Below are 19,310 nucleotides of genomic sequence, written 5' to 3'. Positions count from 1 at the left end.
TTTCAAATGAAAATTGCCAAGATTTTCCAGTTCAGGATATTTTCTCCACCCTTCCTAGCCCAAACTCACTTCCTTACCCACTCCCTGAATTCTAAACCGCTACTCAGATAATTGAACAGTCATGATTTTAGAATCTTCCAAAGAAAAAACAAGCACACTGATAGCCGAGTTAATTATAAAACACTGCTGCATTTGTCTTGGCAGCTCTTATCTCTCTCCTTGCTAACTCTTGCCTGCTGACTCTCACTCAGCAGGTTGTGGGATGAACAAGTCATTTCTGTGTATGAAGCACCTTGAGGACCATTGCACAGAATAAGTTTGGTGTTTATTCACATTTCTTGAACAGGTTTCTTTCCTCAGATGCAAGTTATTTACTGGGTCTCTGAAACCTAAATTATCCCTTTAAGTCTCAGACAAACAGAATCATTTTTATAAGAGCAATAAACGAACATGGCTGTTCAGATACTTTCCTTGAACTGCTCTGCACACTGAAGTAAGTACCTTTTGGTTAATACAAACCCTTGATATATCCAGCAAGCTGCTCCCTGAACTTCTAAGGCTGCATGGAATTATGTGGCCAGGGACCAGGCGTCTCCCCTCCCCCACACACCAGCCCCCTGCTTCTGGGAGTGTGCCAGCAATTTTGCATGATTCATTCTGACAACTGTTCTGGTATAAATATTTAGAGAAATCCTTCCATTAGAGATTAAACAAAGTGTAAGTAACTGTTCCTAAATGATAGATCTTATTAGTGTTTGCAACAGCAGGCTTTATGCTATCTGATGGGAAGACTCCAGTGTTGCGCACTGAAGTAGAGGCCAAGGGAAAGAGAATGAAGGCAGAAATTGCATTGAAATGTATGTAATCTGAACTGCAAAATATTATTTTAAGTTATCACTTCAGAGATGACTTATCCTTAAAGTGCATGGAATATAGGGGAAATGAGTTCATTTAAACTGAAAATAGCAAAAATTTGCTTCTGGTGTCTTAATGGTTTAAAATCAGTGAGAGGCAAGTACAGGCCTTGATCCCCATGCCAGTTCAAATGCAGTTCGTAGCTCATTCTCCATATTCCTGCCAAATGAGGTAATATGTCTGAGATCCTGTCTGACATAAGTTCTGGTTTCTACGTAGTTATTTAAGGACTATTCAAAGAGACAATGGGTGAGCTCGTCATATCAAATACCACGTGTTAGAATAGGGTGGTACTCGTATCTCGAGGGGTGGAAGCTCACCAGTGTTCCACGTGCTTCCCAGGTTGTATGGCATTATCATGTGCTGGTTACAGACTAGTGGACCGTACAGCAAATAATACAAAGCATCAGAGACTCAACTGGCAGAATTTCAACTTATTTATGCAACATTAATGGTTATTGGGATACTTGACTGGAATAGATGCATGTCGTTTAGTTATTGTTTCCTCCTTCCATTGACAATTTAAAGTCGATACTCAAAAATGGAAGGCCATGAATTTTAATTCAACACCTTTATTCATGTCACAGTCTAAGATTTCTCATTAATGTATGCTGTTTTTTTCTTCTCCACAGGAGTAGGAATTCTTATTTTACTTTAGATGAATTTTTTTCAGTAGAAAAGCATTTCAGAAAAAAAGATGTTAAAATAGCCATAGTAGGATTTTCCTTTTCCTTCAAACATATAATGACAGTCATTCACTGTTGAGTCTCTCATTGAATCCCGCTTGAATCCTGCATTTGTTCATGGTTTAGCAAAGAAAATAATAAAAATAGATTTAAGGGAAGTGAAATGGGAACTTCATAAACTTCATTGCAGGAGAATAACACCTTTCTAGTTGCCTTCTTAGAGTCTAGATCTTCTTGAGTTTGGACTATAGTTAGAGAAATCCCACATTAAGGGGCAGGTGGATTGATTTCTAATTAATACTCTGCTGTTATAATTCAGACAAATCACTTAGTCTGCGATTCAGTGGCATCCACTGTAAAATAGGACTCATAATTTTTCATTTACCTGAAAGCAGGAGACTGATCTCGAAGGCCCTCCAACTGTAAGATCAAAGAGCCTTTTGCCTTCCCTTCCTGCAGCTCTAACCTTAGATAGTTGTCAGAACTTCAAGAATGTGGAGTTAGGGCTTGAACTCAAAGGCATAAGTTTCTGTTTCTACTTTCATGGAATGTTTAAACCATATTTTTAGAACATTAACAAGTGAAAAATAAGTTCTGCTGGGGATAAAGTCCTGGGAAAAACTGAAATGAAACTTAGCCCTAACTAACACAGCATAAATTCATTCATTCAGCAGCTGTTTATTGCATTTGGTATGTGCTTGTATTACAAAAGTGAGCAAAAATCACACATGAAATCTCCCCTATAGCTTGTCACAGTGGTTAAGGATAGAAAATATAAAGCCAGAATTAAATAGTATTTGGCTCAAGATAAACTAAAACTGTTGGATACTCTTTATAAGCTGTATCACATTTTTTAAAAGTTTGTTTAAATAAAATTACAAATTAATTGGTTTACAAGTGAGCCTAATGCACACCCAGATTCTTCTCTGGAAAACAAGGGTACTAGACAGCACAGGGTTCAGGCAGGAAGGTGGAAGGAAGATCAGCTGAAAACACTGACGTTTATTGGGCCTCCCAGTATTTTCTTGTCTGAGAATTTATGGCAAGTGAACAGGAGTCATCATTTAGCGTGACGTTTGTGACAATCATAGGAAGTACGCCATGCGCACTATAAACGTAGTTGGCATTGTTAGGTAAAGCTTGTAATGGAGTAGCATAGTTTGGCTGAGCGAATTTCCATTTTCAGCACATTGAGTCATTGCTATAGTTGAACTTTCACTCTAGTTCATTAAGTGGAATTACTTTTACTAAACAAACATTAAAATATTGATGTTTTAAAATAGTGCATTTTTCTCTATCTCTCCAAGGCATTTTTTCAAATCTTTTATGATAAACCCTTGACCATTATTACATGGAACATACAATCCAATCTACTTAAAGCACCAGTTTGTCAACCACACATCAACAATTTATTTGAGTTTCTTATGTAAGTCTCTTGGTGACATTTCCTAGCATCAATTGACAGCTTTAAAGATGTCAGCTGCCAGACTTCCGAGTTTCAAAAATAACATGATCCAGTTCTTTTCAATGTGTTATTACTCACTTGTGAAGGGTGTTGAGTAAAGAAAGGTAACTATCAGGTGTTTTTTAGTTGTTATTTCATGTGACCCTTACAACAATCTCGTGATACATTGATAAATGTTTTATAAAAAAAGAAACTGAGGTTCAAAACAATTAAAGAACAGACCAAAACAACATAGCTGGAAATGGTAGAACTAAGTGCATACCCAGATCTCTATACCTAAAGCACAGCTTTGCCCATTCCGTCCTGCTTTTCAGTAAGTTTGCTACAGAAGAATGCCAGAGGGAGGTTAAATGATGGAGAGTTCCCTTTGTGCAGCCCACAGTGAACTACTAGTGCCTCCCTAAGCAGAAGTGGTTACGTGGAAATACAGTGAGAAAACTTTGAACTGTTTTTAAAGCAGGAGCCTGATCAGATCATAACTGTTACTCTGAAGAGATTACTCTAATTGCTAAATGGTAGCAGCAGTCATGAAAGTAAATGGAAAGTCAAAAGGTCCATTAGTTAAAGCTGTAGAATCCATAGGAAAGGGTGACTGGAGATGTGGGTGAGGAGGGCTCCTAGATTTCTGGCTTTAATAACTGGATGGTGTCATGTAGTGAAACAAAATATTAGAGAAAGAACACATGTGGATTCAGCATTTGACATGTTTTAACAGGAAGATTTGGGGGAATAATTTATACAGCATAATCCCCTCATGTTACTTTTCAGGAAAAAGAGAGGCCAGAGAGGTTACTTGATGGAAGTCCCTGCTCCGGAAGGGGAGTAGAGCAGAACCAACTCTTGTGGCCATTCTGTAGCACCGAATGCCACCTAGCAGATGAGTGGCTCAAGGACTGACCTTCCAGAGAGTGACCTGTGAAGTTTCCAGCAGTCTGATTTCTTATTTAATTAGTGCTCATTTCAAAGAGAATTATCTGCTCACTGGATGAAGATTTATTTCCCGGACTCTTTATTTCCTTACTCCAAGAGATTAAAATCTTAAAAAGTTACTATAACCTGTTGCCTGTTCTAACATGACTCATGATAGAGTACAATGAAAAGACAATCAATTACACATACTCTCATCAAATACAGATGTCAGCTTTCTCATCAAATAAATGAGTTCTTGTTCTATTCTTGGGAATGGTTAGGTTCAAATCTCTCCCTGAGTTGTAAAGCATCATTATGCCTATTATTAACAATAACACAACATCATCACTTTATAAAGGTTATTTGATTTTTTCAATACCCTTGTGAAATGGAAAGAACAGGTTTCACCATTCTAATTTTACAGATAAAGCTCAAAGACATTAAGTGACTTATATAGTATCACAAAGCTAGTTAAGTGGCAGAACTCAGCCTCGAATTTTTTGTTGGGGATATTTGTTTTGTTTAATTAGAAGTTCACGGCCTTTCCTGTATTGCCACTGTCCCAATTACCTCCTGTGAAGTTCCTACTATTAGTATAATTCCTTTGGCTTTGACATTAGAAGCATGTAAAGTAGGGGAGAGCTTTGTTCAGATGAGGTTATTCTTACTGGCTGATATGGTGTATTGGTGAGTTACTCCTTTCTCATTGGCACACCTATGTGTGAGCCCAACACAGGGAAAGGCCATATAGGAAGGATAGGGTGCCAGATAAGCTGTTTTAAAGACTGAGAAAAATGTTTACAAATCTAAGAATAATATTTTAGGTCCAGCCCTGGCTGATGTGACTCATTTCTTTGGAGTATCATCCCATAATCCAAGGGTTGCAGGCTCAATTCCCTTGGAATCGAGTGGGGGCACGCGGCTGGGTTGAAGTCCTATCCTCAATCCAGGTGCTATGGGATGTTTCTCTCTCTCATTTCCTCTATCTCTAAAAGCAATGAAAAAAAAAATGTCCACAGGTGAGGATAAAAAAAATTAAGTGCATGGCTTCCCTAATAGTCCTTTTAAACAAAAAATAACTTTAAAAAAGACTCATAATGATACATTATTTTGTAAAATTATTAAGAAAGAAAACTTTCCCATTTTGTTATTTCACTGTCTTTAACCATTATTTCTGAATTAGGATCCTAAAATAAACTCCCTAATTAAAATTCACCAGGGGCCTTTTGGTGATGCAGTGTCCAAAGCAACATGTTTGTTGGAGTCATGTGGAAAGTGAGCCATGTTGGATCTTTGTGTAACAAAAGGTTTGGGCTATGTAGTCTCAATGTACAACGGTCATTTGTAAGGGACCACAGGAAAATCGGTTCCATCCTGTGGGGAAGATGGAGAATCAGAGGAATTACTGTCAGGTGTCTCTGCTCCTACTTTGGGCAGTTTTCATGATTAATTTTCCACACCCTGTCTCCACAATGACTGCTCAGCCAGAACTCAATGTCAGGAATTGATCTCAAACATCACAAAACATAACGGGATACTGTTGCTTTAAGAAATTAAATTTAGCCCTGGCTGGTGTAGCTCAGTGGATTGAGTGCGGGCCTGAGAACCAAAGAATTGCTGGTTTGATTTCCAGTCAGGGCACATGCCTGGGTTGCAGGCCAGTTCCCAGCAGCGGGTGCACGAGAGGCAACCATACATTGATATTTCTCTCCCTTTCTTCTTCCCTTCCCCTCTAAAGATAAGTAAATAAAATCTTTAAAAAAGAAACTAAATTTAGCTCCTGCATTATAGCTCTGTGTGTCTTTGGAAAACTTGGGTTCTCAGCCTAAACTAGTGCATATGCTCAGCTGTGATGGGTGAACTGCTGAGTTGAAAGCCTCCCCTCAACTTTGTTTTCTGAACTCCTATAACACAGGAACACCTTTCCTTAAAATTCTGTCACCTTTCAAAGCAGTGATGTTGCTTTTCTATCTTTACAGTAAACTTTTTAAGCAGCCTCTTCTATTTTGTCTTAACTTTTCCTCCCCTCTGTTTCTCTCCATCAATTTTACATTTCAGACAAACCAACCAACCAACCAACCAAACAAACAAAAACCCAACCTGAAGAGGGACACTAATGCTAGTGCTAGGTAATCCCAGTCAAGGCACCCAAACCTCATAAGCCTCAGTTTTGGTTTTGGAGATTTCTGAGGGTTTTTTAAATATAAAATGAAGAGGGTTATTTATTCTTTGTGATTTATTGTAAACCTGTTAATGTGCCTAGCCCTGGGCTATGTGTTTGGGATCCAAAGGAGACATAAGGCAAGTCCAAGCCCTCGGTACCTCAAAATAATCATTTTTACCTGCTTTCGTCCATCCCTCAGTCAACTCTCTTCTAGTGTGATATCTGAATCCCCTTTTCACCATTAATCACATTATTTTGTGCCTGGTCTCCCAAGTTACTCCTTGTTTGCTCATATAAATTTGATCATCCAATCCTGTCTACTCTTTTTTGCAAATAACTTTGAAACCCATACCTTCTTTTTCCATTCCATCAGTGCTCTACTTATTCCACTAACAATATCTGGTACAGAACATCACGTCCAATGGACTATCTCAACATTTAGTTTCTCCTCCATTGATTCTTTTCTCCATCATATCTTACAACCAAACTAGATTGTGTCACTGATTTGCCCATAAATACTTCCTCCAAATTGCATATAAGTTTAAACTCAAACACCCACTCAGATTCCCCTTATTTTTCAAAATTCAACTCAAATGTCAGGTCTTCCAAGTGGTTAACTTGCCTCCTTTCTGCCAGAGTCTTGTACATAATATTCACCACATTGGCTTCATTTTGTTGATTATCTCTCACCATACTTTGAACTCCTAGGTCTTAGACACCTTTTCTAAATCACCAAGCACCATTTGATAAACTGTCTTAAGGAAAAAGGAGGAAATGTGTTGGGTGCATTCTGTGGTAGTAGAACTTCCTGAAAAACAGGTTTACATTTGATATGGGGAGATGTTTTAAGATGTTCAATATAAGGAGATGCTGTAAAATAATTATATTGGCTACCTCCAAACACTATATTTGTTTTACTAGACACGATTAAATACACTGTTCTGCAGAAGATGTTTGAACTAAATTCCTCTGAAGTTCCAAAGGTTTATGACTCTATTTGCTGGAAGCTAATTGACTGAACAGGTGTCAGTGTTCTCATCTGAAATGTAAAAGAGAAGGAAGAGCTCTAAGATCCTTTTAAATTCCATGTCATAATCACCATTCTCCCAAATCTTCTTTAGGTTTTACACAACCACTCTTGTTCGAAACATTCTCTGTCTTTCCTCCTTTCCATTTGTCTAAGTTATTCTTGCATTTCAAGTCTCATAACTGTCCCTAACTGTCCTCTATAGTCTTCACATACCTCAACCATCAGTGATTGCTCCTGCCTCTGAATTTCTGTTGTGCTAAATTTGTAGTCTATATACTCGTTATCTGTGGTCCTTAGAATATAAAAAGTCTATTTTACTAACTGTATTGTAGGCTTCTTTATCAGAGACCATTTTGTACCTTTTAGCCCCCCAGAAGAGTATTTCCCGTAATCACAGAATACTTATTTGTAAAGATAGCAAAGATGTGGTAAGTGTGGTGCTTCTATCAGCCGCCTCACATTCACCTGGGGTTACTTTTTATAAATGCAGTTAGCCTTATTAAAAAGTACTCCAGGTTGTTTTTACACATAGTACAGGTTTAGAACCACTGGTACAGCCCTTCAGGTTCTGTATGCTATTTGGTATCATTTCTCTAGCATGCTTGACCAGTTTCAGTCTCTTTAAGCAGGTTGCCATCTTCAGTGTACAGTCCCAGAGGACTTTTTGCTCAGGATGCTCTGTAAGACTACTATCGATACCCATTAAAATCTGTGTCTACAGTCCTTAAGAAGTAACCCCTCCCTATGACTATGAATGAGTCCCTGGCTCCCTGAAGTTCCCCAGATCTCCTGTGCAAGAAAGAAGCATTTGCTCTCTCTCCAGCCTCCTCACTTGGAAGTTTCTGAGTGAGTTATTATTGACTGCAGCTCCCAGCTACCTCTAATGAGGGGACATGGATTAAGGTACTTCTTGAGTAAAACAAAATGTCTTATGCCTACTGACTTGTAATAAGTGCCTGCAAGTGTACTAAGATGCTTATATATGACTTCAGTAAATTTCACTCCCCACCCCAGTATCTATCAAGTACATATTCCCATGGTACAAATGAGGAAGCGTATGCTGAAAGAGGTCAGCAACTTTTGTGTAAATAAATAGACTGTGAACTCCTGGACACAGATTATTGGTTTTATTCATCTTTGGATGCCTACTAACAAGCACAGTGTCCGGATGTTGCATAATTTAATGATTTAAATGAATAGCGAGGTGAAGTGGTAAATTTTGGCTTTTCAACTAGGAAGTGTCAGAGCTCTGTATGAGTCCAGAGCCAGTTGTCCACTACCCAGCCCCTGCACTGCTCTGGGAAGTGTGCAGGGCCCATTTTGGAATAAGGTGGCGATTCAGTGAGTGGGCACGTAAGTACAAAAATGCATCACTCTCCCGAAGGTGCATGTCAGCACCTCCTGTTCTCTCAGCAGTTCTATGAGCCTAGTAGAAAAACCCACTTATTTTTCAGCACATGGTTTTAGACGTGACACATAAAGCTGCACTTATTTCATGGTATACCCACTATTTGCACATCTCCTTGTGCCTGTTAAAATACCGCAAGTCCCTTGCCTGCTGTTTGCTTATGCTAAGACTTCAGCCATTAGATATTCTCCTTTAGCAGGCTATGTGGCAAGAAGATCCAAGTTTATTCATAATATAACAAAGTGGAGTTTGTTTTTAGCACAAACTGAAGTTTGTTTCATTCAAGAATGCAAACTTACTAGTTATGGAATCACACCCATGCAGATTCATTACCATTAAACTATCACATTTTCTGTTTATGTTGATTTCTAATTAATTCTCTCCTTTAAAAAAAAAAAAAGGAATGGCTCTTTCAGCCAGACCGGAGCACATAATGATTCCTACTGTTGGATGAACACTGTTGGATCTGTCTCATGTAAAACGCTGTTATTACCACCCACTAACTCATCAACAGGTCCTGGCTCTCTACAGAATCTGGGTCTCCGTCACCCCTGTCCACACCCTCTTGTCCTCTATTCACCTCCATTTGGGAACAGAGCCACTTGGAGAAGGGGAAGCTTTCCCTCCCTTAGCAACAGCTGGAGATGCTGATTCGGTACCTTACATTTTACACCCGTAGCAGAGTGCATTGACTTACGATAGAATTTCTACTTGTGGTTAAGAAAAAAACACTGTGTTTGGCTCCACAAATGCTTTTTGTTACAGTTTCAGCTGCAGAATCAACTGTATCTATCTGGTAGGTCACTGGAAAACTAATATGGTTTTCAATACTTTTGAAGAATCAACTTTGGAATTAGCCCTTAGGTTATTAACTCATTTGCTGGAAAAAAGAACATAATTTTGAGATTTTAAAAGGAGATTTATATATTAGAAGGGAAACTACAGTGTTGTTCTAAATTATTTAAACTGTGTCAATATGCATCTCTAATGGCAAGAATTCAGAAAAAAAATATTGTATACAATATTGCAAATTGTTTTACTTTTTATTCTCTGCATGCATTCTTATAACATCTTATATACTTCACAATTTTCCTGTTGCTCCTCACCACTACCGCCACCACCACTATCCCTACACACACTACATACAGGAAGAGAGAATGAGAATTTGAAACCCCAAAGCAAATTACAACTCCTGCTAGAAAAAGATGGGAGGAACAAAGTGGAAACAAAATGTTCCTAAGAGCAAAGAACATGTAGCAAGGCACAGTCTCTTCAAAGATTGCAATCTGAATGTAAAATCCCAAGTTGTGGCTAGTTAGAACATACTCTAATATAAAAATTAATAAGAGAACATGTTTTCATGGGATCCAAGATGCTGGTCCTGTTCCATGACCCATAAATTCAATAAAAATGAAAAGGAATAAATAAATCAGGCAAAATGTGTTCTTGCCTTTCCTCCTGATATTTACTCAGCAAGGCAGAATCTGAATGCACCTGGTATAGAATTGCAGGTATTCACTTGTTCTGCGATGGTGGACAGGACCTGGCTCTAACCTTCTCTAACTCCATCTCGTTCTGCTCACAGTGCCACAGCCTCATTGGTTGTCCTTGTGCGGCTCCTTGAGCCCAGTTCTTCCCCAAAGCCTTAAAATGTTTGCATTTCCTGATGTTCCACCAGGAGTACTCGTTCTCATGTGTTCATGGCTGACTCCTTATTCTGGTCTCAGTGAAAGGGCAACCTTCTCAAAGGAGCCTTCTCTGAGCATTGCATTTAAAGGATCTCCCTAGAGCTGCATTCTGGCTTATCCACCTGTTTATTTCCTTCACAGCACTCCACAATGTTTAATCAATTATTTACTTGCTTATTAATGGATTAATTTCATGAGGAATGGAACTGAATGTCTTTTTCAGTCCTGCATTTATGCATCATGAGTGGTGTTGGGCGTATAGTGAGTTATCTGAAATTTTTGTTGAAAACATTAATTGTAGTTTTCACAGTGTATTTGTGATGCCCACTTTTGTCTTTTATTTTTAGTCCTGGTTCTATGGTTTGTGGATGGACACAGCACAACCATCAGCCACCAAGTTGGCATCCAGCTACCAAATATTCATCCTATCCGAGATTTCAGGAATTCTGTATCAGCCATCATTTGCTAGCCATTTTCTTAATATTTTGAGCTGGCTTGATTTTAGTGGAAAGTCTAGCTAATTACTACCTACTGTTAGGTCTGTTTCACTGCTGTGGTTTTATTTAAAGTATTTATAGGACATAAATATTAGACTCCCTTCAGGAAATTATTATTCAGTAAGAGAAAGAGAAAGATTTTCCAAGTTCTGAAAGAAATAGTTTCCATTAAAAACAGTATGTTTCCCCACATAATAATGGTGGAGCCCTAACTGGGCTGTATTCGACAACTAGTGAATACATTCCTCCCGGAGACTGTTAGGAATTTTGTGGAACCATTGGTGTGGGCACGAACTTTCAGGGTATTCAAGGTTGATCGGCTGGGACAAAAGATGTGACAGACTCTATTATCCTAATGGCTTCAGGTCAATTAATGCCTGGCTCTTCACTTTGGTAAAAGATCAAATATGGTGTGAGTGTGTCATGTGTCTTATTCTGTTTATATATACACATACACATTCATATTCATATGTATATATACACACACATATATATAGCATAGGTGAATTTTAATTCATATAATGATTAAAACATTGGTATATTAACATGATTAAACCATCAGAAGATACACAGTATGTCAAAAACAGAAAAGTTTATATATATATATACATATGTATTTGTATACATAAACATGTGGCTCTTTCAACAAATTATTAGCCACAAATAATAATGAAGGAATATGAAATATCTCCATTCATCCAGATATCATTGTTTGAGAATGTAAACCAGTGTTGAATGCCAGTAAGCAACTCTATTCATTCAAACAGCTTTTGATATCTTGCTGTCTACACCTAACACTCCAAACTGCCCAAATGGCTGTGGAGATTAGCCATGGTCAGTTCTGCTTGGATGTTTTAACTTAAGAACAAATAAGAAACACTGGCTCTTTTTGTGTGTTGGGGTTGATTCAGTAGAATTTGAAAGAGACTGCCAAGTAATTCTAATTTTTAACATTAGATTTTTCTTAAACTGAATATTGCCAAACATTCCAGAGGAATCATGAAACATCTCTTCCTGTAACTATAATGTTATCTTAAACTTTAAAATGATTCTATAATAATCAAGTCCCAAAGTATGATAGAAGTGTACTGCCCTAACTTAGGCAGGAGAAAAAGGCTACATTTTCTGTAGGTGAATGGCTAACTGAAATAAACAGCACTTAGAAAAGCTTTTGTTGTTTTGTTTTGAAAGGTTTATTTCATAATTAAGTGTCCTCAAAGTGTTATATGATTAGAAGCTTGTTTTTTCCAAATGTTTATAGGCACAGCCTACTCAAAAATGATTTTTTACATATGTCCTATCAAGTATTTACCAGTTTGACATCTCTATTATTTAAAAAATACAAATAAATAGCTTATTTTTGTATTCCAATCATCCATTCAATAATCAAAAATTCTTTAAGAGAACCTATTCAACAAGCAGCTGCCCTGTGTAGAAAAGTTGGAAATTATCAAGAAAACTATGAAGAAATTATTAAGAGAAACCAGACTTCTGCCTTCATGAAGCTTTCAGTCAGTGTAAATGCTCTTATAGAAGCTGAAGATACAGAGGAAAGAACAGGTGTAAAAATCACTTTGATTATAGAATTTTACTGGCCTCCTCTCCCTACCTTGTCTCTTAAAACTAATCCATAGCCCTGGCTGGCATAGCTCAGTGGATTGAGCGTGGGCCTGCGAACCATGCGAGCACGGTTTGATTCCCAGTCAGGGCACATGCCTGGGTTGCAGGCCAGTTCCCAGTGGGGGACACATGAGAGGCAACCATACATTGATGTTTCTCTCCTTCTCTTTCTCCTTCCCTTCCTCTCTCTCTGAAAATAAATAAAATATTTTAAAAAAACTAATCCATAGAGAATAGCAGGCACTGAATGCTGTGAAGACAAGAAAAAATAACTTTTAACAAATTGTTAGGTTATTGATTTTTCATTACCAGAATTATAAAATCAACAATTAAATTTTATGTATTTAGCATGTCTTTTAAACTTAGTCAAGCCAGTTTTATAAGACCAAAGTCTATTGAATTTCTGCAAATGCTCTGGCCACAAAGAAATGATCACCAGAGGTAACTGGCAGCCTGCAGCGATGGCTCTCTTCCACACGGCAATTCACAGTAGATGTCAGGACATGTGCAGTTGGGCTCCAGAAGGGGGTGACGGTGAAGCAAATTCATGAAGCCTTCCCCTCAGTTGTCACAGAAACAGAACATAGATTCCAGTGCTGCAATTAATTGGGCCTATCATAAAAATGAAAATCACGACCTAAATATTGTGTATTTACCAAATGCTCACATGGTCTGGATGTGTTGTCAAAAAACTTGAACTAACACTCATGACCATAGCTTTCAAGGACTCTTGCTTCAGTCATTTATCACAAGATTTTTAAACAGGGAAGTCTTGTTTAACAGCTAAAAAAATTATGAAGTCATTCAGAGTATCAGAAGTTCACATGCTGGAAATTTATTTGTTTATCATTAATACGTACTTACCCTTTATGTACAGGTTTAAAAAAAACCACTTTCCTCTTTCCCAATTTTGAGAAAAGTCATCCTAATTTGACCATGTATTTGACACATTTGTAATCAGAAGATTCTAGTTGAAAGTTTCCAGGAGTTCTGCCCATTTTTCCACTTATAATAACCCATATTACACTTCCAAAATTTACTTACATATAGACATCAGTATGAGATATCAAAGGTTCTAACTTTTGATCTTAAGTTAGTGCTTGTCCAGTACTTTACAGCATTTCTTTAACTTCTAGTTTGGGGTTTTAAAATAAATAATTGTTGTAGCTCCTACCATTACTAGCAACCCTTACTACAATTTATTTAGCTTTCTTTGAAAGCAAAAGTGATACTGAAATACAAAGTAATATTTAAATCAGTGGATATATATCTTTTTCTCTTACTAAATGTACCTATTTGAGGTTCTGTTTCCTTCACTGACATTTTTCAGCACCTCCCTTCTCAATATGTCTTCTCTGATTAAGTACCTACCACCAGAGACTAACATGTATATCTCCAGCAACCATCACACTATAAAGCTCTATCTATTGAGCATTGCTTTCTGGAAAACATATAAAATCTGAAAAATCAATGATCCCAAGCCATGTTTATATTTTCAGACCTTTTTGTTTTATATACCTTGCTCCAAACTGCCAACAGAAAATGTTCATTCCCCTAGCCATCCCTCTTTCCTATTCACTGTTTGGAACTCCAAACACACCTTCTCAAATCCTCTTCCTTATTCAGACCACATTCTGTTGCTCACCATATTTAATTGATTTCTTCTCCTAAATATCCTTGGAATATGCCTCCCTTCCTCACCCATCACATTGCTCCTGTTATATTTTAAAGTATCACCAGTCTTTTACTCGATCACATTCGTTGTCGAGTTTCCATGACTGCATGCTGTCGAGGAAAATCACCTTCCCAATACAAATGTGACCATATTGTTCACCAGATTGAAATGCCTCATATCTACAGAATAATTTCCTTGGCCACAAAGGCTTCCATAATCTAGATCTACCCTGTGCTTCCAATCTCCTTGATGTTCCTCATGCTTCCGTTAACCGCTACTTAAGCATCAGTTGCACTGAACTCATGCCAGTCTCCTTCTTGATGCGGTAATTGTGGTGTTTGCTACCCTATCCCCACAATGGCCACTTCCATCCTGATAACTTCAGCTCATTTTCTAAAGTTAAGTACAAATGGTAGATAGTCTCTGAAACTTCCCCACCACCAACGCCTCCATTGATTATATGAAAATAGTGCAACAACATTGCTTGGAAAAGTGATTCCAAAATACAAAATGGAATATTATTAGAATGGAACAAAGAAGAAGCATGACAAAGTGGAATTCTATTTTCTGTCTTACAATCATAAGATTTGAAGGTTGAAAGGGTTGTTACAGTCAATTCAAACCAAAGTTTTCTGTGGTTTCCATATAAAAAGTAAAAACTCTTGCCTTAACAAGAAGTTTGGGAAATTTGTGCCTAGTTGTGTAATACTGACTGTATAATTTGAATGATCATTGTACAGCTTTCAAGAAAGTAATCATTATGACACTCAACTGTAAAAAATTAGAACCTTAAAATATGAACTTCTTAGTCTCCATTCTTCTTACTTCCCACAACATAATACTGAAACCTTCCTGAAGGAATAGTTTGCCATCAGATTTATGCATGGCCATATCTGATGTTCCCTGATTAAGAAAAACAGACAAACAAGGGTTTCTTTGCCAGTTAGGACAACTATGTCTTACCTCTTGCAAAAGGATATTCTGTTAAACATTTGTGTCTAGAAAGGAAACATAGTTTGAAAAAGCAAGCAAAAAGAATGATCGTTGCACACTGTGTGGGTGAATTGTGCTGCATTTCATCAGTAAAAGCTTTAAAGAGGGAATTGGGCACCCCCATAATGTTGGTGCAAATTGTTACCAATCATGGGACCCATACCCTTCTTTCCTGGAGAAGTTTCCAATAATCAAAACTCAATTGTTAAAGTGAAATTTATTTTAATGTACATCGTTGGTTTTTGAGGCTCTGAACATGTGATTCATGTTTATGTTCATAGCAGATTTATTTAAAGTTATGTCATCATTGACTTTTGAGTTTCGAGGTACTCAAAAGTATATTATGCTTCCTCTGAGCAGCTGCGTTTCAGAGACGGGGACAGATTGGTGTGGACTGAGCCAATCCATCCTCGTGTAAACCCAGAGTCACTCGGTGCCCTGGGTTTGAAATGATTTTCTTTCAAACTGAAGTCCACTTTTCCACAGACTTTTATAAAAGTTTCATGAGTTGTTTTTGTTTTTAATCTACACCTCTAGTTTCTTAAAATGGGTCAGTTAGATTCAGAACACATGGAGCTCTCTTCCCTCCTGCCCAGTTTAGGGTCTTTTCCCGCTTAAAATATGCACACATTTTCTGTAAGTCTCCAATGCTGAGTTACTGGCATGAAAAATGACCCTGTTACTTGGAAAGCAGTCTTCACTTACGAGTCCCCCTGGTCCTGTAATGTCTAAACCTCCTGTGCCACTTTATATGTCTGCCCCGCCCCGCAGAGGAGCATGTGCCGGAAAAGCAGACTTCCCTTCCCCCACACATTTCCTCAGTTTATTTACAAAACGTCTTGGAATGAGAATGAGCTGCTTGTGGTTCCTGCGGCTGATTCGGGGATGGTTTCCTCCAGGCAGAGGGTGCTGGTCAACTGAGTGACCTCTCTGTAGCTAACTCGTGCCTCCTGTGGTGAGACTGATTGGGCTTATGGGTACCCCCTCCAAGTAAACCTGGTGGGATCTGTGTTTGTGGTAAAGAACTTAATATCAGAAATCACTGTGAAACAGACTAATGATGGCAAGGTCCTTCAGAGCCTGTCCCTCCCACCGAGACACGAAAGGCCAGAAGTATACCGGGATGCATTTGCACACTTATGTATCCACCTTTGCTTCTCATAAGGGTCAGGATTTTTCCCTTCTAGACTCCTGAAAGGCCAATAAAGTTACTAATATTGTACTGAAATAGAGAATACATTAGTAGAATAAACCATCCTGAATACCAGCTCCATGAGATTTAGTTGCAATTTTCCAACAGCTCATAGGAGTCATAGACCAGGTAGTTGTAGAAAGGTCTAAAGTTGTGAAGATGTCAAGTAAACATAAATCTCCCAATTGTTGGTTTATAATGGTTCTGACTTGCTAATGGATAGCCTCATCACATAACTAAATGACTCTTGAAAGCCTTGGAATTCTCAGGAATGTGTCTACACATAGTCCTTAGTGTGGACTGGTCAGGTCCTCATCAACATGCGTTTCACTGGAGTAATGGAGGATGAGGACACAAACTCTGTAGGACTTCTCTGCCAATTGGTAAAATGTTGAACTTAAGTTCTTTTAAATACTCACATACGACCCACGTGGAAACAACAGTAAGTGGAACATCGCATTTTCACCATGTGTCAATTTGAACTGATAAATATTAAACTCATTTGAGGAGGAATATTTCAGGGAAGCATTGGCAGGTGGGGGCCAAATAGCTACATAGTTTCAGAATCAATTCGCATTGGATCAAAGAGTAAAATTGTGTACTCTAACATACCATAGTTGAAAAAAGATATCCTAGAACACAGTGTCCTTAACTCAAGTTAAGCCCCAGTCCATGTTGTCATCCTTGCTTGGGAAAATGAGAGATGGGCTTATCATGCACCATGCAAATGAAAAGCAAAATTAATGTGCATTGATTTCAATGAATGAGCACAAAATTAGTATCTCCGATCTGCCAGAGCTCTGGTTCAGTTGGGATATATGTAATTATAAATAGTGTGAGACAATACATTATACATTACATGGTCAAATTTTAAGACCTTTTGAAACAGAAACAAGGTATGTATATATTAAAAGGAAATATCAGATCGCAAAAAAAGAGGGGAGAAATCCCAGTTCATTCTCCCATTACCACCAAATTGAAAATTAATGAAAAAAAAATGTATGTTCTCCCCGGAGAATGTCACTGGCCTTCTGTATTAACAAGTTAACCTTTGTTTTTGTCTTTCCACATGTGCCCCCCAGTGCATCCTAACGTCAGTCAAGGCTGCCAGGGAGGCTGCGCAACGTGTTCCGATTACAATGGATGTTTGTCATGCAAGCCCAGACTATTTTTTGTTCTGGAAAGAATTGGCATGAAGCAGATTGGAGTGTGTCTCTCTTCATGCCCAAGTGGATATTATGGAACTCGATATCCAGATATAAATAAGTGTACAAGTAAGTGCCTACACAAAATTGTGTTTTTATCTCATCCTTGGGGACTTTCCAGGTTTGAAATGCCTCTAAAATATTTGTGATATTCAATGTTAAGTAAATAATAATATTTACCTGGTAATTAGGAAAACCCTGCTTGGACTTTACCCTCTGAAAGAGGCAAAGGCTGAAACGTTTTCACTATTATTGAACATAAGTAGACATTTGGTTATAAACATTCTTGGTAGTAGACTCACTGCCAAAATTGTTTTTCATAAGACAAACAATACAGCAATTCTAAAATCAATGATTGATGTACGCCAACCAAATGACTGAGGGAGAATCCTTAATTTAGTTTGGCAAGATAATTGTGAAGCCTGAATGTTTGTTTGGCACAGAAGTCATACATGCCAGGGTCGTAAGTGCACAGAACTGGACCGACAAGAACTGAGTGAAGATGATGAAAATTTGTTTCTCACTTTTTTTTCTCTTTCAGAATGCAAAGCTGATTGTGATACCTGTTTCAACAAAAATTTCTGCACAAAGTGTAAAAGTGGATTTTACTTACACCTTGGAAAGTGCCTTGACAATTGCCCAGAAGGGTTGGAAGCCAACAACCACACCATGGAGTGCGTCAGTATTGGTGAGGAGAAGCATTAAGGTTTACAAAGGATGGAAAACACTTCCGGTGATAATTCAGCCTCCATGGAATGCTCCTCAAAGTGGTATTTCACAAGCATCTGAGGGACTGTTCCTAAGAGGCTCTCTCCATCCTCACATCTCAGTGATGTTCCTATAACTTTACCCAGCATGTATTAGAGCACAGTTAACACCCTGTGGGAGCTCCATGGTTTCTTAGGGACCGTTAATAATTATTTCAACTATTCTTATCAGTATAGATTTGTTTTGTATCTTTCTTTAATGAGGTTTTACTTATAGTAATATATATAACTTTATATACACACTATGTGGATATAGAGATAGAGATGATAGAGATAGATAGAGACAGAGATAGACATAGACATAGACATAGACATAGACATAGACATAGAGATGATAGAAATAGAGATATGACCATACAAATATTTGGTCTTGAACTAAATTTCCACCTTAGGGCAAAAGCTTCACAAAACACCTAGGTCTAATCTCATTCAGTGACCAAAGTGATTTTCCAAGGAAAGAAAAAACATGCCCAGTGGGTAGATCAAATGCCTGGATAACTGGAGCTGATACAGTTAAAACTCTTACTCTTTCCTTTCACACTGCTTTGCTGAAATGACCTGCTAAGCAGATATTGGGAAACAAGGGGAGATTTTTGGACTTACTCACACTGACGGAGGAGGCAGTCCCAAGGTCTGATTAATTGCAGGCTGAGTTTCCTGGAGGGGAGGTCTCTCAGACAAGTTGTTTGTCTAAATAACAGATCACTGTCAGGCTATATTTTCCTTCTTTTAAATGCTGCATAGCTACTACAGCTACAAGTTTGATGAACACTTGGGGAGCAGATGCTAAACCAAATGGGAAAACAGTGTACTAAATCTCCAAATCCCCTGGGCTAGAGCTACAAGAACCTTTGATGCTGCGCTGATGTTGGCATATGCACACAAATGTCCTCCTGATTCAGTACAAGATAGTCTCCATGACTCTCCTGGGGTGCCCACAGACAGATCCGTTAGAACCTGGAGTGCTGGAGTACTAGCTCTGGAGTGGTGGTTTAACCATTTCCGGTCCACACAGGACATTTATTTCTAAACAAGGCTTCAGCAGAATGAAATAAATGACATGTTAAAGATAATTTCAGAGAATCTAGAAAACAAC

General features: G+C 38.1%; 1 protein-coding gene across 1 annotated transcript in view; it reads left to right on the top strand.

Annotated features, from left to right (window-relative positions):
• Positions 1-19,310, top strand: part of RSPO3 (R-spondin 3) — a 77,134-nt gene that overhangs the window by 13,153 nt on the left and 44,671 nt on the right. The window contains exons 2-3 of the mRNA XM_037139602.2: positions 17,325-17,516; positions 17,989-18,135. Coding sequence (XP_036995497.1) covers positions 17,325-17,516; positions 17,989-18,135 — 339 coding nt within the window. The remainder of the gene's footprint in view (positions 1-17,324; positions 17,517-17,988; positions 18,136-19,310) is intronic.

Source organism: Artibeus jamaicensis, unplaced genomic scaffold (genome assembly GCF_021234435.1).
Source record: "Artibeus jamaicensis isolate MK-2021 breed Jamaican fruit bat unplaced genomic scaffold, CSHL_Jam_final contig_387, whole genome shotgun sequence".
NCBI classification, from domain to species: domain Eukaryota; kingdom Metazoa; phylum Chordata; class Mammalia; order Chiroptera; family Phyllostomidae; genus Artibeus; species Artibeus jamaicensis.
This window is presented reverse-complemented; position numbering and strand designations above follow the sequence as displayed.